Raw genomic sequence first — 24,431 nt, forward strand, 5'->3', positions numbered from 1 at the left:
CTTGCGGAGGCAGACGTGTTGTGTGCCAGGAAGCTAGTGTAGGAAATCGAGGCAGTGACAGGAATGAGGAGAAGCCCAGGGGCCGCCACCCTCAACTCCGTGGAGTGTGATGTTTACCTCACGCCGGCCAAAGGGAGGAAAACCGATTTAGAAGTTAAAATCACCTCGGGAAGAAAACTGGTGCTGGTGTATTAATGGGATGAAAAGACCAAAGAGGATCATCAAAGATATTTGATGATCTGCAAATTCAGGAACTTCTGTGTTGTTATATACATAATGCTCTTTTTATTTTTAGGCAGAATCTCACTGTGTAGTCTTGAATAGCCTGGAACTTGCTGTACCAGGCTTGCCTCTGGTTCCTAGAGATCCACCTGCCTCAGTCTCCCAAGAGCTGGGATGAAAGGCTCGCACCACCACACGCAGACCCATAGTGCATTCTTTATTTGTAACTTTGAAAATACTTGGGAGGGCTGGAGAGATGGCTCAGTGGTTAAGAGCACTGACTGCTCTTCCAGAGGTCCTGAGTTCAATTCCCAGCAACCACATGGTGGCCTTCAGCCATCTATAATGAGACCTGGCGTCCCCTTCTGGCTTGTGGGCACATATGGAAGGAATGCTATACACATAATAAATAAATAAATATTTTTTAAAAAAGAAAATACTTGGGAAATATCTAATAAAGGATCTAATGGTAGAAGTAATTGCATGTGAATTTAGACTTCTGCAGGCCCATTGATAAGGCATTCCCGTCTTTACCTAATCACGGATCCCTGGTCACCCCACCTGCCCCTCTCCTTGCTGTGTCTGTGAGCTAGAGACCACTGAGTTTCACCCCTAGTCCAATGAGGGTATTATTGTTGTTTATTTTTTATTTTAAGACTTGTTATACACTATCAAATTCTGGGGTTGGGGAGTTGGCTCAGTGTTTGCTGCTCTTTCAGAGGACAGGGGTTTGGTTCCAGCGACCATATGGTGGCTCAGAACCATTCCGTGACGTAACAACTCCATTTCCGTGGGATATGGCACCCAGTTCTGGCCCCCGTGGCCATGCTGCTCAGATGTATGTAGACAGAATGCTCCTCCACAGGAAAGAAACATCAAAATTACAACAATCTCCCACCAGTCAGAGAGTGCCTTCCTTTGATAGACTTCTTTATGTCCAGAGTCCAGATAAGGTTCATACTTGCATTTTAAATGTGATTTATCTAAAGGAGCATGGCTAATACAGTACATGGCACCACAATCTACCTGAATTTTCTAGATTTTAGTGAGAAAGTGGACCTGGTTCTACTTTTCTTATTATTCTGACACTGGTTTTTGTTTTGACAGGTTCTTTTCTGCATGGGGTGGGACCATGAAAAACCTGCCTCATTATTATCAATCTGATAAGGGAAATCTGACTCAATTTGGTCTTTAAAATGCAATTACTTGCTGATGTCCTTTTCCTTGATTCTTCCCCCACGCCCTGGTGCCTGTACTCTCACACCCTGACAACAGTGCCAGCCATTCTCCACGAAGCAATCCCAGCCACCACGCAGCATATCGACTCCCAGCTTCAGATTGCCCAGGAACAGGCCTTTCGCTACACAGCCATCATCGAGAAAGTGACAACGAACCCGCTCCTGGCCAAAGAGCTTGAGTCCTATATGTTAAAGGAAGCGCTGTACAACATCCGGCAGTACGAGATCTTCCTTCAGACTGTTTTGGTGAGCTAATGTCACAAAGTCTGTCATTTTCCATATAACGCAGTCACTTGAGAACGAGGTGACTCACGAGGGAGGTGACCTTAGGAAGGTTCATTGCCAAGTTAGGATTGATCTTAGTGGAACTTACTTGGTAGAGGTTAATTTATAGTTGTTGCTTCTCATCACTTGATAGTATGATTAGAAACATGGTATAATTAAATAGTGATGTGTGTGTTTGCAACACTTGTAATTCAGAGCATGTGGCTTACACACTGACAGGGAGTGGCCCTCACAACGTCACTGTCACTTGGTTGGGAGCAGATAAGGCTTAAACATGGTATTTATAGCGAAATGACACAATATTAATACAAAGTATGCTGTCTTCACAGTCAGATATAATTACTTGTGCTCAGGAAGTGGAAATGATGATAAAACAATTAACAGCTCAACTGGAACAATTAAAAATGATAGTAAAATCAAAAACAGCTGTCCCGACATCGCAAGTCTTTGTAAGTAGCTGCCATCCCCTTTGACATCGTTTGTTGAGACAGGCTCTCAGAGCAGCCCTAACTGACCTGGAACTTGCTGTGTGGACCATGTTGGCTTCAAATTCACAACTATCCACTCACCTCTGTCCCTGGGTGCTGGGATCACAGGTGTGCACCACCACCATCAGGAACTTTGAACTTTGACTTTTTTTTTTTTTTTTTTGGTTTCTCAAGACAGGGTTTCTCTGTAGCTTTGGAGCCTGTCCTGGAACTAGCTCTTGTAGACCAGGCTGGCCTCGAACTCACAGAGATCCACCTGCCTCTGCCTCCCAAGTGCTGGGATTAAAGGCGTGTGCCACCACAGCCTGGCACTTTGACTCTTTTAAACGTATTTTTTAAAATTTTATTTATGATGGCAAAGGGGCATGCCACATGTGGAGGGCAGAGAGGGTCTCTACTTTCTTAGTGGGATCCTGGAACTACACTTGCGTTGTCAGGCTTGTGAGCGTTGACCCACTGAGTCATCTCACGGGCCCAAACTCCTCCCCTGTGATCAAAACCCAGCTGTGCGCAAACTCTACTGCTGAGCTAATTCCTAGCCTGTGGGTTTTCTGAGTCGGTACCTCACTCTGTAGCTCAGTAGATACCCCATGCTGTCCTCTACTGTGGATCCTCCTGTGCCCACATCCCCGGTGCTGGAATGCAGGCATGTGGCCACCATGGCAGGCGTAACTTCTTTAGGCTGAACGTCCTTTTGAGTCTTATAAATCAGTTCAAAATTCCTTATAATTGTATTCCTTTAGGATACTATCATATACAATGTAGTAGTTTTATATAAGAGGGTCCTGTTCTTAATGATTATGTTTTAGTTTGTTTGATGAGGGCAGTTGTTACTGAAGGAAATGATACTTTCTGGTAATGATGACCACAGTATCTATGGCAACAGAAGCAGTCCATTGTAACACTGAAAGTGTGCTTATAGAGCTGAGATGGTAGCTTAATTGGTAAATGGCCACACACCTAAGTTCAGATCCCCAGTACCGCTGTGAACAAGCCAGGTGTGGTGTCAGATAGACAGAGCCAGGAGGATTCCTGGCCAATGAGTGAGCTCCAGGTTCAGTGAGAGATCCTGATAAAGAAATAGGACAGAGAGAGATTGGGGAAGATACCCACCACCAACCCCTGGCCTCTGCACACTTCCCCGCAGACAGGAGTAGGGAGAGAGGGAGGGGAGAAGGCAGAGAGAAAGCGGGACATGGGGAGAGATAAATAGGGAAGTGGGAAGGAGGGCGGGAGGGAGGGAGGGAGACTGTGCTCACGTATCTGGCTCAGAGCTGATAGTTACGTCTTAGCTGAAAGGAAGGTGACCCTTTATTCACCATGCATCAGCTCTCAGGATGACAGCACCACGCTATAGAAAATACTGCAGCCCTGACCTGAACAGGGAGTAAAGAAAGTGTGCGCGTGTCCCCATGGGTATAGACCATTTGAGACTTTGATGACTTTCTGTAGTCTCACTGTCGACATTGCCTTTAAAATCAAACTTATGTGAGGCCTGGTTGATTTTCTGTTTGTTTGATAAGTCATTTTAGCTAACCTTTACCGTGAATAAATATTGTATTTCCCTGATCTAAAGCTTTGGCAGGCAGCTCCCTTGATGTGCGTGAGATGCACATGTATGCGCTCCTGGGTCTTTGGATTCGTCATTGGGCCACATAAATCAACTATAGTGAATCATTTGTGTAGCTTACTTTCTGAGTAAATACCTTTATAACAGCTATGGCAAATGAAATACTTCGAAAGAAAACACAGGTTTCCCTCCTCTTGACTCAGAAGCCTTCTCTAGTTTCGTAAAATTTTGACTTTATAAAAAAATGAATTTTTTCTGACTCGTATTTGTTTCTCCAAATACAGTGATGACTCCATCGCTCAGTTACGGCTTTAGTGTTTCTCTCTCTCTAGCCTATATTCATTGCACTGGCCAGCCTGTGGATGAGCTTCCAGGATGAGACCGTGCTGATTAGTGTCCTCAGCAACCTGACCACTAACCTGGAGCTGTTCCTGGGCACTCATGAGCTTCTCTTTCCCGAGAAGGTGATCCAGGGCCTTCTGGGTGATGTCACTGTGAAAAGTGACATCTTTAGAATTAAGGAGCACATAGGTAAGGCACACTAGCCATTAGTTCCTCCTCTTTAAAGTCGCCCGTAGCTTCAAGTCACTCTTTTTGCTTTAAAACTTTTATTCTATAGCTTCTTGATAAAACACTAAACATCTTAATCATGGAAGACTGGTGTTCATTATAGAAGATATGAAAAACAAACAAACAAACATTGTGACACACACAGTTAATTTTTAGCATGTAGGTGGTAGAGGCAGGAGGATCAGGAGTTCAAGTCCAGCCTAGGCTACACAATAAGTTCAAGGCCAGCCTGGGCTACAAGAGACCCTATCTCAAAAAAATGTGAAAAATATAGATATGGAAACTGAATGTCTTGCTGTCCAGAAAATGCATCTTACTGTAGCCTTTCGTGCCTTGGCTCCGGGTGCTTACGCATTTGCATTTCTGCAAGACTGGCTTTGCAGTTGCATCCTGAGAAACATTTCTGCCACAATTGTTGCAGATAAAGCTCCATATAGAGAACGTTATTTGCTACACATCTTCTTAGTATCAAGTTGAGAAGAACCAATTAATTTTATCCTTATAAAATTAATTGAGCTAATTTTAGGCCTTTTAAAAGATGTATTTATTCTTATAGAAAGGCTGACAATTATTAGTCAACTTTCTATCATTTCATCAACTTTCTACATTTTCTATCTTAGTTAAAGACAATCTAAAATTCACGAGAAGTGTTGAAGTAGGGGTTAGAACTTAATACTCACTTTTTTGCAGAAAAAATGAAATTAGATAATTTACTAATTTCTTTTTCAAATCCTACTTTGGTAAAAGTAGAAAATAAGAATATTACAGTGACTCCCTTTCTTAAATCATTACAATACATAAAACCTGAAAGATGAATATCAGGATACCCTAAAATCCCCTAGTACCTGTTTTATTACTTATGTGACTTCATTACAACAGTATGTCTAAGCAGATATGAAATGAAATTTAAAAGTTGAAGTAAGTTCACTTGAGGGTGTTCAGCTAAGCTGCAACTTCTTAGATTTAGAGATGTCATTTCCTACTGGAGTGAGAACTTTCTCTTCTTTAGAGTATTTGATCAGGTTATTCTCTGGTGAATTGGGAGAACCAATATTCTTCTGAAAGAATTTATTTTTTACCCACTCATCATTCCTAGAAATCTTGGGCATATCAGGATAAAATGTTTATTTTTATTCCAAGTTAGACCTTACTGTTAGTTGTAGATACAAGGTCAGGACAAACAGGATGTTGGCTGTTTAGGTCTGGATTCGGACACATTAGAACTATATGTGCAATTGTAAAAGTCAGGAATCCTGGAAAATAGTTTTTCATGAAGATATCATTTGTATCTAATTTTTCATTTTAGTTATCCACTTAGGTAAAGCAGCCTGTGTCAGGAGCTGTCTGTAAAGGTCAAGAGAACAGGCAGGAGAGATGCTCAGTGCTCTTGCAGAGGACCCAAGTGATGGCCTGCATCTGTGGCACCAGGGGACCCCTGCACCTTTTTCTGGTTCTGGAGCACCAGGCATGCATGTGGTACACATACATACATGTGTAGGCACTCACATACATACATGTGTAGGCATTAACATACATACATGTGTAGGCACTCACATATGCATGCAGCATAAAAGTAACTATTTAAGAAAAAAGTCTAAAGAACAAAAATTGTATACCCTTTTAATCAAAGTCGAGCTAGTAAAAAATATCTTCTTCCTGTTTGGAACTTTCTCTACTGTTTTGAGACACAGTCTAGTTATATAAGGACTATTCAAAGTGGTGTCTTGAAAGAAGAAGATCCCCTTGGTCACATAACAGTTCTTGCTGCTCATCTCCTTGGGTGATGTACTGTGTGGCAGCAGGAAACATTGCACACCCTAACGAAGAGCTTTGGTCCGCTTTCCCTCAACTGCGTAGCAGCTCTTTCTGAAAGGCCGAAGTTCTGCTTCCACACTCGCTCTAGCGAGTTCCTGACTCAGACGCGGACAGTACTGGGGTGTTCACACTTCTTTACAGGAATGCCACCGCGGTGAGTCGGACCAAGGGGAACTTTGTCCATCAGAAACAGTATAGATGATAGAAATGTTTAGAATGACCTTCTGCTGACTCATTTAGGAAATTGCATCTTCTCAAGGGATATAAACCATTTCCTGTTCTCTTTCATTGTAGAAGAAAGAGTACACTTGCCAGATTTCAGAAAACTGGATTGGCTTTTTCCAGAAACAACGGCAAATTTTGATAAACTGGTAATTCAGTACCGCGGGTTTTGTGGCTACACGTTTGCTTCAACAGACGGTCTTCTTCTCCCAGGTACGTTGTTGGAGGTAACAGTCTGCCTTCGTGATGTCGGTCCCATACCGAGTACTTCCTGTATCAGCCTGGTTGTCCTGGGAAACAGATGCGGAAGCAGGCAGGAGATGTAGAGATGGTCCAGTTTCCTCGCCTACGGAGCTTCCAGTCTAATCTGGTGGATTCAGCAGAGGTTGTAAGGAATGGGTGGTGAGAGCTGTAACCGGTTGGCTGACTGTCCCTGATCTAAAATACTTCAGGCCAAAAGGATTTCTCATTGTGGATTTGGAAAAGGACATGTATTAGGGGATGGGACCCACATTTAAACACAAAATCCAATCATGATCCACAGACATTGTATACAGAGTCCTGAGAGTGTACACTGCCTTTAGTGCACCCAGATTTTTACTGTGACTTACCACGTGAATTTCCTGCTCGCGGCATCATGAAGGAACTCAAATTGTTTCTGGTTTTGGAACATTTCACATTTCATAGTAAGGCAGCCAGCATGTATGTAACATGGTTTCTGTAGTGCCTTGAGAAGGGGATGACCCATGTGTACTGGAGTCCAGAGACATGGTTTAGCGGTGCTAAAAAGCGTGTCTTTAGAAGAGTTAACTGAAAAAGACATATTTATTTAACTAATGTGTTCACTTAAAAATGTTCCTGATCTCAGCCAGGTGGTGGTGGCGCACGCCTTTAATCCCAGCACTCAGGAGGGAGAGGCAGGCGGATCTCTGTGAGTTCGAGGCCAGCCTGGGCTACAAAAGCTAGTTCCAGGACAGGCTCCAAAGCTACAGAAAAACCCTGTCTCAAAAACAAGCAAACAAACAAACAAAAAGTTCCTGATCTCTTTGCAACTACCCTCCATTAACATAAGACTCTATTACAGTCTTCTAAGGAAATACTTTATTAAGTAACATTTCTCTGTGATATATGCATATATACATATATAAAACATAAAATTATGTTTCCAAAATAAATAGTAAATTTGATATAGAGGCATTGCATTATTATTCAAAAAGTGTTGTGTGAGGGGGGAATGACAAGAAACCACTAGGGCTGTGTTAGTTAGCTCCAGTTGTCCACATGTGCAGGAAGAGGAACCCCCAAAGAAAGAATTGCTTCCATCATGCTGGCCTCGGGACGTGTCTGAGAGGCCTTGTTTTGACTGCTAACTAAGATAGGAGGGCCCGGCCAACTGTGGACAGGGCCATTTCTAGTCTTGGGGTCGGTAAGAGAGGCAGCAGCAGAAGTCACGGAGAGCATGCCAGCAAGCAGGGTTCCTCCATGGCTCTTTGCTTCAGTTCCTGCCTCTAGATCCTGCTTGAGTTCCTACCTTGCTTCCTTTAGTGATGGACTTGTAAGCTTGTAAACTGAAATGAGCCATTTCCTTCCCCGAGCTGGTACCATGGCAACAGAAAACAAACCAGGACAGACTACAGCGCAAGCAATTGGAAAGAACTGTTCCACTAACCTCGTCCTTTTTCTTGATCTTTTTCTTATTTTTCTGTTTAACAGTTGGCTATTGTTTTTGTCACAGAATTTCTGGAATTCTGTGCTTGTATGGTAGAGAGAATAAAGTAACTTATACTTTATGTTGTTGTGAGGAACAAACACACTAGAACCATGGCAGTGAGGTAGAGACAGACAGTCTACCGCTGTGTTAGTCATAAAGAGAAATAGGAATGTGGAGGGCTGTCAGGCTGTGTGTCTCAGAGTCCTCTCTGAATACATCAGTGCTGGTCCTTTTGCCTCTGCTTGCTGTGTTATCTCTGCTTACTGCACCATTGCCTAGGCACCAGCAGCTGCTCACTCAGAGGGACTTGGTAGAATGTCTTCTACTGTTAGGGACTGCAGACGACATGGCTGATACCCAGTGTGATACTGGCTCACCGTTCTGTCACATTTGTCCTTCCCAGACGACTTCATGCCCACCAGTGTATCGGCGTAAAATGAATTCAGACAGATTGTAATAATATATATAGCTTTAATAGACTTACAGAACCACCGGTTCCCGTGGAGAACAGGGAAGCAGAGAGAGCAGCGGGCTCGCCTTGCTAGATTTATAAGTAAACATTAGCCCGAGGTGAACACGTCCGCTAATAGGCTGGGCTTATCCCTACACACCAGAAGTCTTTCTCTCCATCAGTCTACCCCAACTCATTCTCTATTCGTTCATTTTGCTAACCCTTCCATCATCACTATGTTTTCAAATACCAATCTCATACTTTTTGTTTTATTATGCATTTAATTTTCTTGCTTGCTTTATTTTTCAGTTAGTTATTCCCATAACACAGGCCATTCTTGGACCTTTCATATATTTGTGATTCGTTGGGAGTAGGTGCTTGTTTTCCTACTGTATCTCTCTTTTCCAAGAAAAGGGTCAACAACTATTTGTTGGAAAAGTAAATAAGACAGTATGACCATTTCCTGTATACTTTCCACATGGCATTTGGATATGTAATAATCCATCGTCTTTTTATAGAGGAAAATATGTCATGCTTTTGTAGTTCTTAGAGAGCTATTTTGGAAACATTATATTAGGGGCTATGGACATGGCTAGTGGGTAAGCTGAGCAACAGTGAAGGACCTAAGTTCAAATTCCTAGAATCCACATTAAAAAAAGCTAGCTTTGACTGTGACTGTACACAGTCCTATAACCTTGGCACGGGGCCAGCCAGGGCACAGAAACAGGAAGATAGCCGGGGCGTGTAGTCTGCCGGCCTAACTCCAGATTTACTGAGAGAACTTGTCCCAGAGGAATACTAGGTGGAGAATGATAGAGAAGGACCCCAGATGTTCCCTCCTCCTCCTCCTGCTCCTCCTCTTCTTTATCTTCTTCTTTGGAAGCAAGGTCTTTCTGTTTAGTCCTGGCAGTCCTGGAACTCACTATGTAGACTATGGTGGCCTCAAACTCACAGAAATCCTCCTGCCTCACCTTCTGGGTGCTAGGATTAAATGTCTTCTTGTCTCCACTAGCCCCGTACACATCTCCACATACGTATGCACATACACTGCACACACTCTCTCATGTACACACACACCACTGCTTTAGTGCGGGGTCTCTGCAAACACCAGGACTAGCAAGGTCACTATGTATGTGAGGCGAGAAGGAAATCAAATTCATCACGACTCGGTGGCCAGTTTGGGTTCAAACTTCTAGTGTCTGACATGGGACAGTTTATCTTTGACATATTTAAATACAGTACATTTTGGAAGAAAGTTTCCTGGTGACAGTTATCACCAGTAAAGCTAAGCCGTGACTACACTGAAACTCTTTTGCAAAGTGCTTGTGACTGCTTCCATAAAGATGGGCTCTGTTGACTGAGAAGCAGTGCTCAGGATACAGGTCTAGAGAGGAAGAGTCTTGGAAAAGCATCACAGTCTGGGGATTCAGATGTGTCGTGGCTCTACAGACTGCACAGATCACCAGGCTAGTAACTATATCCACTCCCAGCCTTCTGAGTGGAGATGAAGAGACAGCCTTTTGTGTTTAACATTCCTGGTTTCCCTAGGGCTTGTCTGTGAGCCCAAGAACCTCATGTCTTCTACACTTTAGTAATCAGATCAATTTAAGTAGGTTTGTAAATTTTGTCAAATAGACTAAATGGTTTTCATAAGATTTTTTTACACGTATTTCATCTGTATAGGAAGGTTGTTATATAAAACTCAGTTTTTTTTAAAGATTTATTTGTATTTTTTTATGTGTGTGTGTGTGTGTGTGTGTTGCTGTGTAAGCAAAGGCAGCATGTGTGGGAACCTTTGGTGGTGAGAAGAGGATCTGGAGTGACGGGTACGAGTTCTCTGAAAGGATGCTGTGAGCCAAGCTCAGGGCCTTTGGAGAAGCAACACTCACTTTAACTGCTAAGCCATCTCTCCATGCCCTGATTTACTTCATTTTTAAATCATGTGTATATGCATATGTCCATCTGGTGCTATATACACGTGAGTGCAGGCACTGTGGAGGTCGGAAGGCACGGAATCCCTGAGGACTGGCGTTACGGGAGATCATGAGCCTATAGATGAATTTGGGTCTGTGCAAGAGTTCTATTCAATTTTACTGCTCTGCAGAAGGAGGGAGAACATAAGCAAAGAAGTCAGGACCATGAGGGGTGCACCCACCCACGGAGACAGTGGGGCTGATCTACTGGGAGCTCACCAAGGCCAGCTGGACTGTGACTGAAAAAGCATGGGATAAAACCGGACTCTCTGAATATGGCAGACAATGAGGGTTGCTGAGAAGCCAAGGACAATGGCACTGGGTCTTGATCCTACTTCATGTCCTGGCTTTGTGGGAGCCTAGCCAGTTTGGATGTTCACCTTCCTAGACCTGGGTGGAGGGGGGAGGACCTTGGACTTTCCACAGGGCAGGGAACCCTGACTGCTGTTCAGACTGGAGAGGGAGGAGGAGAGGAGTGAGGGGAGGGGGAGAGGAGTGGGAGGAGGGGGAGGGAAATGGGAGGCTGGGAGGAGGCAGAAATTTTTTTTCAATAAAAAAAAAATAAAAAAAAGAAACAGTGAAGTCAGAAGCTCGTGTCATGCAAAAAAAAATTTTTTTACTGCTCTGCCATCTCTTCAGCCACATATACTTTTTTTTTTTTGAGACAGCCCTGGCTGCCCTGGAGCTCACTCTGTAGACCAGGCTGGCCTCTAACTCACAGAGATCCACCTGCCTCTGCCTCCTGAGTGCTGGGATTAAAGGTGTGCACTACCACTGCTTGACCATAAAATATATTTTAACCTTAAAAATAAAGTATATACTTTAATATGAACTTACATATTTCTCGTTTAATAACTTTTTAACAAAACAAGGATGGAGGTGACATATTAAAATGGAGATGTGGGATGGACTTGTGAGCTCAGTGGCAGGGTATTGGTTAGCATGTGGAAGGCTCTGGGTGAATTGCCAACACCAGCCAAACAATCAAAACCACAGCAACATTGGTCCTGTGGCTGATCACAAAAATATGCCGAGTCAGGTTGCTGTTCTTAATTTTCACAGGAAATCCAACCATTGGAATTTTGAAATACAAAGAAAAATACTACACTTTCAACACCAGAGATGCTGCACATTCGTTCGCAGAAAATCCTGAACATTACATTAACCTGATTAAAGAAAAAGCCAAAAAGAATGCAGAGCTAATTCAGCTACTTGAGCTTCATCAACAGTTTGAAACTCTCATACCATACTCTCAGGTAAATGTGGTAAACACTTGCAGCTACTTGGGCTTGTAATTTCGCACTCAATTAAAGCGGTGTCTCAGTATTGTTTGTGTATTTCCTCTGACAGGGAAGTTCAGCATCTTTTTGTTTTTCCTGTTGATGTTTGGGGTGTGTGTGGATTGGGTGCCCACGTGCATGCCCACGTGCATGCTGCATCTACATGTTTGTTCTGCTTATCTTTGGGGTGTTTGGGGTACACTCACGTGTGTGCTGCATGCCCATGTCTGCTCTGTTGATATTTGGGGTGTGTCGGGGACACCCACATGTGTGTTGTATGTACATGCAGAAGCAGGAGATGAAATCGGGTCTTCCTCTCTCGTGCTTGACCTTGCTTTTGAGGCACTGGCTCTTTGAACCAGAGTTCACTGTTTCAGCCAGGCTTACTCCTAAGTTCCAGCTATCTACCAGTTTCTGCCCCCACAACATGTTGAGATTATGGCATGTCTGGCCATGCCTACCTTTTATGTAAGTTCTGGGAACTTGAATGCAGGCCCTCTTGTTTTCACCCACTTGATACCATTTAAGGGTGCAAGAGTGAGATCATTTTCTCTGCCAATTAAAGAATTAAAAGGTAGGAAAGAAGTGTTATCAGAGATCATGGGGAGCCCGAGCAGAGACATGATGTGATACCCAGGAAATCAAGGTCCCCTTGTGGGGCTTTTGGGTCTGTCTGGAATCCTCAGCTGACTTTTTTTTTTTTTATTGAAAATAGATGTTTTTCACACAATATCCTCTGATTATGGTTTATCTTCCCCCAACGCCTCCAAGCTTCTGTCTCCACTTCTCCTCCCATCCAAATCAACAGATAAAACAAACCTAACACATTGGAGTTGAGTAAGACAAAAGGAAGGAAAAGAGCCCAAGAAAAGGCACAAGAATCAGAGACCTGCTCATTCGCACACTCAGGAATCTCTTACAAACACTAAACTGGAAGCCATAAAATATACAAAGAGGACCCCGTGCAGACCCATGCAGGCCCTGTGCGTGCTGTCTCTGTAGGCAGATTTTTCTTTGGGCTGCCAGCCCACAAAAGACAACATGGAGACTTACTACTAATTATGAAAGCTTGGCCAATAGCTCAGGCTTGTTTCTAAGCAGCACTTATAACTTAAATTAATCCATATCATTTAATCTACGTTCTTTTGTGTGGCTCGATTACCTTTACTTACTTTAAGATGCCTATGCAGCTTGCTCTGCATCCTGGCATCTCTACCCTTCTTCTTCCAGTGTCCTCTGTGCCTGGAAATCCTGCCTAGCCATTTGGTCATTCAGCCTATAATTAAACCAATCAGAGTTCTTCTGCATGTTGATCCTGTTGATTTAGAGGGCTCTTATTTTCTACCTTCAGCTCCACAGGGTTCTGTGAATCTGGCGTGGGGTGTATGGGGGTGGAATGTGATGGAGACAAACGGGCTGGGTATCCCAAGGTTTCTTACTTTCTGCATAATATCTGGCTATGGGTCTCTGTATCTGCTGCAGGCAGAAGCCTCTCTGATAAGCAAGGCACTGATCTATGTGTATAGCAGGATGTGATTAGGAGGCATTTGATTGCTTCCATTTTTAAGAGCAATAATTGCTGTTTTTACCCTAGTTCCCAGACCTGTCTCGTTTTTGGTTCTTGATCGTCCAAGCAGTGTTGGGTATGGGTTCCATCTCAGGGAGTGGCCTTAGATCCGATCAGGCATTGGTTCAGAACTCCCACAAACTTTGTGCCAGGATTGCATTAGCAACTCTTGCAGGCAGGACACCACTGTAGATCAAAGGGTCTGTGGCTGGGTTAGCGTTTATATTTCTCCTTTGGCTGTCTGAAGGGTATCCTCCTCTACCAAAGACACTACATGTAGGAATGAATTCTCTACGTGGGCACCAGCTCAACTTCTCCATATTCAGTGAGTTGTGTGGGTGCTGTCTCAGCAATGACGTCATGCTCCGTTTCCGGAGAGCAACTTATAGTCTTGGCAACAGCCTGGGCTGTTTGGGAATTTCTATGGGACCCCTTTGCCTAACAACTTAGTTAGATGTAACCCAGTTCTGGTACTGGAAGCTTCACTTGGTGGAAGTGGAGAGACAGACAGTTGGGACTTTGTTTCCCCATTATTCGTTGATTTCATTTAGATCACCTTTATATATGTATAGATTTTAGGGAGCTTCTACTATGTTAGGTTTACATATTGCCCCTCAAACAGCCCTTGATTTTAGCTGTCTCTCCCCATATTCCCTCCCTCATCCCCCTCTTCCATTCAATCCCCACTTGATCCTCCTGTTCCAGCCTCCTCCCAAAGAATCACTGGAGGAGCCTTAAAGGTCAGCTAGAGTTCCCGGATAGGGGATCCTTGAGGCCAAAGAAAAGTCAGAAGAAATAAAAGACAGGATAGAATAGGGAGGTCTGTCTGGCCATGCCAAAACAGCCCCGAGTTTATTTAAGCAGAACAAAGCACAGCACAGGCGGTCAGTCAGTATCTAACCACAAGACCATTCCTGTCCTTGAGTGAGCAGCCTCCTCTCCAACATATGCTTGCTGCCCGGAAGCAGCCTTATTTTCTATCTTGATGTTCCTGAGGTTTGTCGTCAGCAGTACACTGTCTACTAGATAGAGTGTTCTTTTCTCATGGGCTAAATCAGAAGACTCTCATAGCCCTCAAGGTTATAAGAAAAAGTAGAGCAGGCAAGCTTGAACTCAAATGACTTTAAGTCAGAAATGATTCCAGATGGAAACTGAGCAACACGTGGGCTCCCACAGATCACTATCTATTCTATTTCCTTTCCCTAATGAGATCTCTCTGTACCTTCTAGTCTATACCTAACCTCAGTGGCTCTACAGATTGTAGCTTGGTTATCATTGACTTAGCAGCTTCCATCTATTCATAAGTGAATACATACTATATTTGTCTTTCTGGGTGTGGAATACCTCACTCTAAATGATTTTTTTTCTAGTTCCATCCATTTGCCTGCAAATTCCATGATGTCTTTTTTTTTAATGGCCAAGTAATACTCCGTTGTGTAAATGTCCAACATTGTCTTTATCCATTCTTTCATTGGGTGGCATCGAGAGAGAGAGAGAGAGAGAGAGAGAGAGAGAGAGAGAGAGGAGAGAGAGAGAGATCACTCCTAGATTATTTAAAATGATGATTACAATGTAACTTCTCTATAAATTGTGCTATCCTATGTTGCTCAGGAAATAATGACAAGGCAAAAAAAAAACAACTTTGCATGTAAGTTTTTCTTGGAAGATGTGAGCAAATACCTCTATTCCTCTTCACTTCAGATAGAGCACCAGCAACATACCAAAAGGAAAATAAGCCAGATTCTACCTAAATCCAGCTTGAACCAGTGAACTTGCTAGGATTGCTTGCAGGTGCATGGGTCAGGGGTTGCTTACAGGAGGATGGGTTAAGTCAAAAGGAGCTGTGTCACTGAAAAGTGACATTCTCATCTACCTCCACAATCCAGGCACTTTCCCTGAGCATCCTGGGCACTGATGTTGAGTGGGGCCACAGTACGTCAGTACTCAGTACCATAGTACTCAGTGGTATGGGAGGGGCCACAGTACGTCTCTCCACACTCAGTGGTATGGGAGGGCCGGCTTGTACTGTGTGGCCCGGATAGCGGTGTGTACCTGCTTCTAGAACTGACCTTCAGTCATGACAGCCTGCGGACAGAGCCCTGGGCTGAACAAATAGTCTTTACCTCAGAAAGATTCCTTGCGGGGAAGAAATGTGCACAGCATAGTCTAGGGGAACAATGGTTCACTCCTATAACAAATACAATCATTTTGCCATTTATGTCTTCTATGAACTGTTTTTCAGGCTGTAAAACCTCACTAGCACAGTGTTTTGGGGTCTGCTTTTCCTTAGGAAACCCACCTGGACAAAAGTCTTGCAGCATAAGCCTGTGAGTGACCAACACAAACCCCCTTGGCTGCTGGTCTCTTTTTCCATCTCCTCCTCAGTCCTTGGCATCCTTTGAACCCAATTTAAATAATCCAAATCTGCCAGAATGTCTCTTATTTTATAAAGAAAATGTGGAGTCATGGGGCTGAGTGAGGCCAATGAAGCCCCACACCAATTTGGAGGTCTCTGCTGAATCAGTTTGTTAACTCATCCATGAACACAGTTCTGTCTGACCCAGGAAACAGCATCAAAGACTGCCTCTCTCATTTTCAGCTTCCTCACTAATGCCTGCCCTTCCTCCTCTTTTCCCATCTCTGATACCCACGAGGCCCTTAGCTGGTAGTGATCAGTTGTCCCTAATGACAAGTACATGAGCTAGTTCACAGGGGCTTATTTTACTTGGATTGCCTAGGATTTTGTAGCCTTTGTTCAGAGTGGGATGTGATGCGTCGTTATAGTCAGGCTTTAGTTTGCTTTTCCATTGCAATTTCCATTTGATAAAATGAGATGAAATGCCCTAACAAAGCAATTAAGCAAGAAAAGGTTTATTCAGCTAAAACTTCAGATTGCGGTCAATCGTGGGAAATCACAGCAGCAGGGGTTTAAGAGAACCGTCACATGACACCCACCATCAAGAGCAAAGCACAGTGGACTAGTGTGTGCCCCTCAAGGGTTCAGCTCAGTTTCTCCACTCCTTTGAAGAAAAAATGTTTAGATTATTTTGCTTATGTGTGAGTGTTTTGCTGGCATGTAATGTGTACCATGTGTGTGCCCGGTGCCCACAGAGGTCAGAAGAAAGCATCAGATGCTCTGGAACTGAAGTTAGGGATGGTCATGAGCCACCACTGGGTGCTAAGAACCTAACTGAACCTCCACAAGAGCAAAAAGTGTTCCTAACCGTTACTACCTCCCAGCCCCCTCCATTTAAAATCATGCTTTATCTTAGCCATGTTACCATCCCCCCACTCCTCCATCTAAAATAATGCTTCTGTTACTTCCTGAAGAATTTTATTTTATTTATTATGTATACAATATTCTGTCTGTGTGTATGCCTGAAGGCCAGAAGAGGGCACCAGACCTCATTACAGATGGTTGTGAGCCACCATGTGGTTGCTAGGAATTGAACTCAGGACCTTTGGAAGAGCAGGCAATGCTCTTAACCTCTGAGCCATCTCTCCAGCCCCCTCCTGAAGAATCTTATACACTGTATTTTGATCATATTCGCTTCTCTTCCCCCACTTCTTCCCAGATCAACCCCCTCCTCCTCACCCACCCGACTTTGTGTTTCTCTTTCTCTCCTTTAAAATCCATTGAGTCCAGTTTGTGCTACCCAGATACTCTTGGGCATGGGCCCAACCCTGGAGTGTGGTTAGCTCACCCTTGGGTTCATCTCCTTAAAGAAAACAGCCTCTCCTCTCCCAGTGGCTATCAGCAGCAATAGCTCCTCAGTTACAGACGTCACTTTGCCCCCTCCTTTTGGCTTTTGTCTGGCTGAACTCGGAGGTCTTGTGTGTGCTGTCACAGCTGCTGTGACTTCGTGTATACAGCCATTCTGCTGTGTCCAGAAATCAGTGTTTCCTTGTAGTCGTCCACGCTCCTGCCCGCTCTTCCACAGTGATCCCTGAGCCTTGCGTGGAGATACAGGATACAGATGTGGCACATAGTGCCCAATGCTCCCCAGGCTTTATTCTCTGTGCATGGATCAGATTAGGATCTCAGTCTTAATTGCCGTCTTCAACAAAGAACAACTGTGATGAGGGTTGGGAGATGCACTGAGTCTATGGATAGAGCGTTGGATCACTAGGCATTATTTCAGTACTATGTCCATTCAGCAGAATGGTAGTATGTTCTCATAGGGGCAATGGGCTCCTCTAGCCACAGGTTCTGAGCCCCAGTAACAGTGTCAGGTGTGAGTTCTGTCTCATGGAGCCTTCCCTGCTCTTACACAGTTCAGAATTCCCCTCCTGGAGAACGGTACCACCCAAGGTAGATGGGGCTTCCCATCTCACGTGACATAACCAAGAAAATGGCCAACTTAATGGAGACAGTCCTCACTGAAACTCCCTGCACGTGATTCTCGAGGTCAAGTTGACAGCATCCGGCAGCACATTCAGATCTGCAGCTGCTATGGCAGACTCCTCTGTTCCCGTATCCCATACTGCTGCAAGCTGAACTGTGAGAGGCTTGCCTCAACTCAGGCCACTCAGATGCAAGTGGTCTCTGATTATTGTACTGGGACATTAAAGACCCCATCTGCATTCTGACTCATGGATGGATTTTTTTCCCCTTCTTTGAATTAAAGGTCAGGTGTCTTATATCACTTGTAACCACCCCCTCCACCCTTCCCAGGTGACACACACACATACACACACACTGTGCACCTTCTGCCCATTTCTTCCCACGAGTTCCCAGCTTTTTGAGCCCAGGAAGGACTTCTTAGCACATCTGTACTTGTCTGTCCTCACCTTGCATCCTGGCAGCTGCCATCTTTTCCTCACTGTCAAGAGGCTAACGTGGGACTGGAGAGATGGCTCAGTGGTTAAGAGCACTGCCTGCTCTTCCAAAGGTCCTGAGTTCAATTCCCAGCAACCACATGGTGGCTCACAACCACCTGTAATGAGATCTGGTGCCCTCTTCTGGCCTGTATACTTAATAAATAAATAAATCTTTAAAAAAAAAAAAGAGGTTAACGTGGAGGATGACAGCCGCATATCCTTGTCCCACTGTGAATCCTCCCTTACCTTGGCACAGTCTTCCTAGATAGCCCAGCTGTGGTTTCATGCCGTAACCCACACATTAAAGGTCATGTAACAACTACCACCTTACCTTTCTGTCCCAGACAAGGTACTTTCAGTGATTGCAGTATGTTAGCTTTCTAGTCCATCGGCTATTTTGGGTGTTTCTTCCTACTGGCATGGGGTGGAGCTGTTCACCAAGAAAGCATGCTGATTCATACCATGTAGAGGACAATGGCTACCTCAGAATCCTTCCTAAGGGCGCTCTGTTCTGAGACAGCCCGGCTTTGGTTGCAGGAGAGAGCATGTAATCGCCACTACAGCAAGGATGCACGCCCTCTCGTACCATCTGGGGGACTGTAGTCGTATTGGGATTGTCTCTGGTTTCCTCCCTCAGGAGGACTGGCATACCTGGATGGCATATCTGCTCACCCGCCACAGGGGCCATGCTACGACCCTTTCACGTGTGTCAGTACATGTTCAGGCTTTGCTTGTGTCCTGTGTGTGACCTGTCTGTTTATCCTATGTAGGGCACTGACAACAGACTAAATAAGATCCCATCTGCGTCTGTCTGGTTGAACCTGTGAATTTATTGGGTTTACCCACAGGATCACGAGTGACTACAAAAGCAGTGGCCTTGCCGAAAAGTCCATTTCTGCGTGGCTGATGACCCAGGAAAGCTGCATGCCCAGACTTTAGCTCCACTGGGCCGTCTCCTCTCCCTAGCAATTATTTTCTGCTTTTATCATATTTAGGGGTGGTCCTGTAAATCTTCTAATTTTATGGGCTTTTCAAGCTGTGATAGCTATTCTTGGTTGTCAGCTTGACTATATCTGGAATCTAGAGATGGAAGGCACATCTGTGATCGGATTCTTGAGACTGAAAGACACAGGCTTTGGCTCCATATCTTGAGACAGGATGACACACACCTTTAATCCAGATCGGGAGGCTGGAAGGCACACCTTTAACCCGGGCCACGCCTTCCACCTGCTGCGGGAAGTCTAATGAGGACAATGGAAGAAGGAAAGGCTCGGCAGTTCTTTGCCTGTTGCCCTGGCCCTGTCGGCACATCCGTCCCTTCACTGGTATTTATTGGGGTCTATTGGGATTCCAGCTTATACGGAAGACCAGCCGAGACATCCAGCCTCGGGGGACTGAGCAACTACTAGATTCTTGGGCTTTATATTCACAACTATTGTTGGATTGCAGCCTGTAAGTCATTCCAATAAATTCCCAGATAGATGATAGATAGATAGATAGATAGATAGATAGATAGATAGATAGAGTTATTCTATAAGTTCTGTGACTCCAGAGAATCCTGACTAGTACATAAGCCTTGTAAGTCTCATTAGCTTCCTGAGTCTTAAGAATTTCTCTACAAGGAGAAATGTCTCAGTTTGGGGGAAATAGCACACAACACCAGCATATAGGTTTTCCCAAGTAGTTTCGTTCCTCAGTTGTTTGAATCTATAGGTACAAAATCTACAGAGAATGCAAACTGTATATTTTGTTGTCTGTCTTTATTTTCAAATGTCTCCATGTAAGTTTCTCAATTGATCAAGTCCCCCAAAAGTCTTTTTTGTTTTTAAGTTGGAATTGCATGAACCCAAATCATATTTTAGAGGAATTTGATTATGACACCAACTATTTTCCCTGTAATTATTTTCGTTAATTATGTCTTACTCAAACTTTGTGATTTTAGAGGCATTTTATTCTTTCCTATAAAACTATAGTAGAGATAAGTTCTCATCAAATAGTGCTAAATAGCCTTTAAAAAACTACCAGTTCTCTTCAGCTAGTAAAAGCGGGTAAAAGAAAAAAGTTACCCAAAGAGATACAACTTGCTCATTTTTAATTAAAACTTCAGTGATGGTTTCAAAAAGGATTTTCTTTTTTTTTAATTTTTTTTTATTGAGAAAAGGAGAAAAAAAAAACAAGTTTCCACCTCCTCCCAGCCTCCCATTTCCCTCCCCCTCCTCCCCCCCTACGCCCCCTCCTCCCACCCTTCTCCCTCTCCCCCCACTCCTTTCCCCCTCCTTCTCCAGTCCAAAGAGCAGTCAGGGTTTTCTGCCCTGTGGTAAGACCTAGGACCTCCCACCTCCGTCCATATCTAGGAAGGTGAACATCCAAACTGGCTGGGCTCCCACAAAGCCATCACATTACGTAGGATCAAACCCCTGTGCCATTGTCCTTTGCGTCTCATCAGCCCTCATAGTTCGCCATGTTCAGAGAGTCCAGTTTTATCCCATGCTTTTTCAGTCACAGTCCAGCTGGTCTTGGTGAGCTCTCAATAGATCAGCTCCACTGTCTCAGTGGGTGGGTGCATCCCTCGTGGTCCTGACTTCTTTGCTCATGTTCTCCCTCCTTCTGCTCCTCATTGGGACTTTGGGAGCTCAGTCCAGTGCTCCAGTGTGGGTCTCTGTCTCTATCTCCATCCATCACCAGATGAAGGTTCTATGATGATATGCAAGATATTCGTCAGTATTGCTCAAGGATAGGGTCATTTCAGGTTCCCTATTCTCAACTGCCCAAGGAACTAACTGGGGACCTCAGCTTGGGCACCTGGGAGCCCCTCTAGGGTCAGGTCTCTTGCCAGCCCTAAAGTGGTTCCCTTAACTAAGAATTGTGGTTCCATGCTCCCCTGTCCAACCTTCCTTTATCCCAATCCTCCTGCTTTCCCAAGGCCCGACCTCCTTCCCTTCTAACTTTTCTCTCCCCATTTCCCCTTACCCCCAACCCACCCCACCCCAAGTTCCCAATTTTCTCCCCGTCAATTTTGTCTACTTCCCTTAGCCAAGAGGATAACTATATGTTTTTCCTTGGGTTCCCCTTCTTACTTAGCTTCTTTAGATTCACCTATTGTAGACTCCGTGACCCTTATTTATGGCTAGAAACCAATTATGAGTGAGTACATCCCATGTTCATCTTTTTGGGTCTGGGATACCTCACTCAGGATAGTGTTTTCTATTTCCATCCATTTGCATGCAAAATTCGAGAAGTCATTGTTTTTTTACCGCTGAGTAGTACTCTAATGTGTAGATATTCCATACTTTCTTCATCCATTCTTCCATTGAAGGGCATCTAGGTTGTTTCCAGGTTCTGGCTATTACAAATAATACTGCTATGAACATAGTTGAACAAATGCTTTTGTCATATGATAGGGCATTTCTTGGGTATATTCCCAAGAGTGGTATTGCTGGGTCCAGGGGTAGGTTGATCCCGAATTTCCTAAGAAACCGAAACACTGACTTCCATAGTGGTTGCACAAGATTGCATTCCCACCAGCAATGGATGAGGGTACCCCTTCCTCCACAACCTCTCCAGCAAAGGTTATCATTGGTGTTTTGGACTTTAGCCATTCTGACAGGTGTAAGATGATATCTCAAAGTTGTTTTGATTTGCATTTCCCTGATTGCTAAGGAAGTTGAGCATGACCTTAAGTGTTTTTTGGCCATTTGAACTTCTTCTGTTGAGAATTCTCTGTTCAGATCATTGCCCCATTTTTTAATTGGGTTAATTAGCATTTTAAAGTCTAGTTTCTTGAGTTCTCTATATATTTTGGAGATCAGACCTTTGTCTGTTGTGGGGTTGGTGAAGATCTTCTCCCAGTCAGTAGGTTGCCTTTGTGTCTTAGTGACAGTGTCCTTTGCTTTGCAGAAGCTTCTCAGTTTTAGTAGGTCCCATTTATTCAATGTTGCTCTTAATGTCTGTGCTTCTGGGGTTATACATAGGAAGCGATCTCCTGTGCCCATCTGTTGTAGGGTATTTCCCACTTTCTCTTCTATCAGGTTCAGTGTGTTCGGGCTGATATTGAGGTCATTAATCCATTTGGACTTGAGTTTTGTGCACGGTGAAAGATGTGGGTCTATTTTCATTCTTCTACAGGTTGACATCCAGTTGTGCCAGCACCATTTGTTGAAGATGCTTTCTTTCTTCCATTGTATACTTTTAGCTCCTTTATCGAAAATGAGGTGTTCATAGGTTTGTGGGTTAAAATCCGGGTCTTCTATACGATTCCATTGGTCGACTTCTCTGTTTTTATGCCAGTACCACACTGTTTTCATTTCTGTAGCTCTGTAATAGAGTTTGAAGTCAGGGATGGTAATGCCTCCAGAAGATCCTTTATTGTATAGGATTGTTTTGGCTATCCTGGGTTTTTTGTTTTTCCATATAAAGTTGATTATTGTCCTCTCCAGATCTGTGAAGAATTTTGATGGGATCTTGATGGGGATTGCATTGAATCTATAAATTGCCTTAGGTAGAATTGCCATTTTTACTATGTTGATCCTCCCAATCCAAGAGCAAGGTAGATCCATCCATTTTTTGGTATCCTCTTCAATTTCTTTCTTCAATGCCTTAAAGTTCTTGTCAAATAGATCTTTCACTTCCTTGGTTAGATTTACCCCAAGATATTTAATGCTGTTTGTGACTATCGTGAATGGTGAAGCTTCTCTGATTTCCCTCTCTGCTTCCATATCCTTTGTGTATAAGAGGGCGACTGATTTTTTGGAGTTGATCTTGTATCCTGCCACATTACTAAAGCTGTTTATCAGCTGTAAAAGTTCTTTGGTGGAGTTTTGGGGGTCGCTTAAGTACACTATCATATCGTCTGCGAATAACGAAAGTTTAACTTCTTCCTTTCCAATTCGAATCCCCTTGATCCCATTATGTTGTCTTATTGCTATTGCTAGAACTTCAAGTACTATATTGAAGAGGTATGGCGAGAGTGGACAGCCTTGCCGTGTTCCTGAGTTAAGTGGGATGGCTTTGAGTTTCTCTCCGTTTAATTTGATGTTAGCTGTCGGCTTGCTGTATATAGCTTTTATTATATTTAGGTATGACCCTTGTATCCCTAATCTCTCCAAGACTTTTAACATAAATGGATGTTGAATTTTGTCGAATGCTTTTTCAGCATCTAATGAAATGATCATATGGTTATTTTCCTTCAGTTTATTTATATGCTGGATTACATTGATAGATTTTCGTATGTTGAACCAGCCCTGCATCTCAGGAATGAAGCCTACTTGATCATAATGGATAATTTCCCTAATGTGTTCTTGGATTCGGTTTGCCAGTATTTTGTTGAGGATTTTTGCGTCGATGTTCATGAGTGAGATTGGCCTGTAATTCTCTTTCCTGGTTGAGTCTTTGTGTGGTTTTGGTATCAGAGTAACTGTAGCTTCATAAAAGGAATTAGGTAATGACCCTTCTGTTTCTATATTGTGGAATACATTAAGGAGTATGGGTATTAGCTCTTCTTGGAAGTTCTGGTAGAATTCCGCATTGAAACCATCTGGTCCTGGGCTTTTTTTGGTAGGGAGGTTTTTGATAACAGCTTCTAATTCTTCGCGACCAACAGGTCTGTTTAGATTGTTCACCTGGTCCTGGTGTAACTTTGGTATATGGTATTTATCTAAAAAAGTGTCCATTTCTTTTACATTTTCCAGTTTTGTGTTATACAGGCTTTTGTAATATGATCTGATGATTCTCTGAATTTCCTCTGTGTCTGTGGTTATGTCCCCCTTTTCATTTCTGATCTTATTAATTTGCAAATTCTCTCTCTGCCGTTTGATTAGTTTGGATAGGGGTTTATCAATCTTGTTGATTTTCTCCAGGAACCAGCTTTTTGTTTCATTGATTCTTTGGATTGTTTTCTGTGTTTCTATTTTGTTGATTTCAGCCCTCAGTTTGATTATTTCCAATCTTCTACTCTTCCTAGGTGAGTCTGCTTCTTTTTTTTCTAGAGCTTTCAGGTGGGCTGTTAAGTCTTCAATATGTGCTTTCTCTGTTTTCTTTAAGTGGGCACTTAGTGCGATGAACTTTCCTCTTAGCACTGCTTTCATAGTGTCCCATAAGTTCGAGTATGTTGTTTCTTTATTTTCATTGAATTCAAGGAAGACTTTAATTTCTTTCTTTATTTCTTCCTTAATCCAGGTATGGTTCAGAAGTTGACTGTTCAGTTTCCATGAGTTTGTAGG

General features: G+C 43.5%; 1 protein-coding gene across 4 annotated transcripts in view; it reads left to right on the forward strand.

Annotated features, from left to right (window-relative positions):
- Positions 1-24,431, forward strand: part of LOC121458481 (cilia- and flagella-associated protein 206) — a 45,942-nt gene that overhangs the window by 9,235 nt on the left and 12,276 nt on the right. For 3 of the 4 annotated variants that reach the window (XM_041667792.1, XM_041667796.1, XM_041667793.1), the window contains exons 8-12: positions 1,498-1,706; positions 2,075-2,194; positions 4,136-4,334; positions 6,483-6,623; positions 11,608-11,801. In XM_041667792.1, the coding sequence (XP_041523726.1) occupies positions 1,498-1,706; positions 2,075-2,194; positions 4,136-4,334; positions 6,483-6,623; positions 11,608-11,801 (863 nt within the window). The remainder of the gene's footprint in view (positions 1-1,497; positions 1,707-2,074; positions 2,195-4,135; positions 4,335-6,482; positions 6,624-11,607; positions 11,802-24,431) is intronic. The other variant, XM_041667795.1, reaches the window with a different exon arrangement.

Source organism: Microtus oregoni, unplaced genomic scaffold (assembly GCF_018167655.1).
Source record: "Microtus oregoni isolate MIOR12 unplaced genomic scaffold, Mior012 000017F_ref0000208, whole genome shotgun sequence".
Taxonomy (NCBI): domain Eukaryota; kingdom Metazoa; phylum Chordata; class Mammalia; order Rodentia; family Cricetidae; genus Microtus; species Microtus oregoni.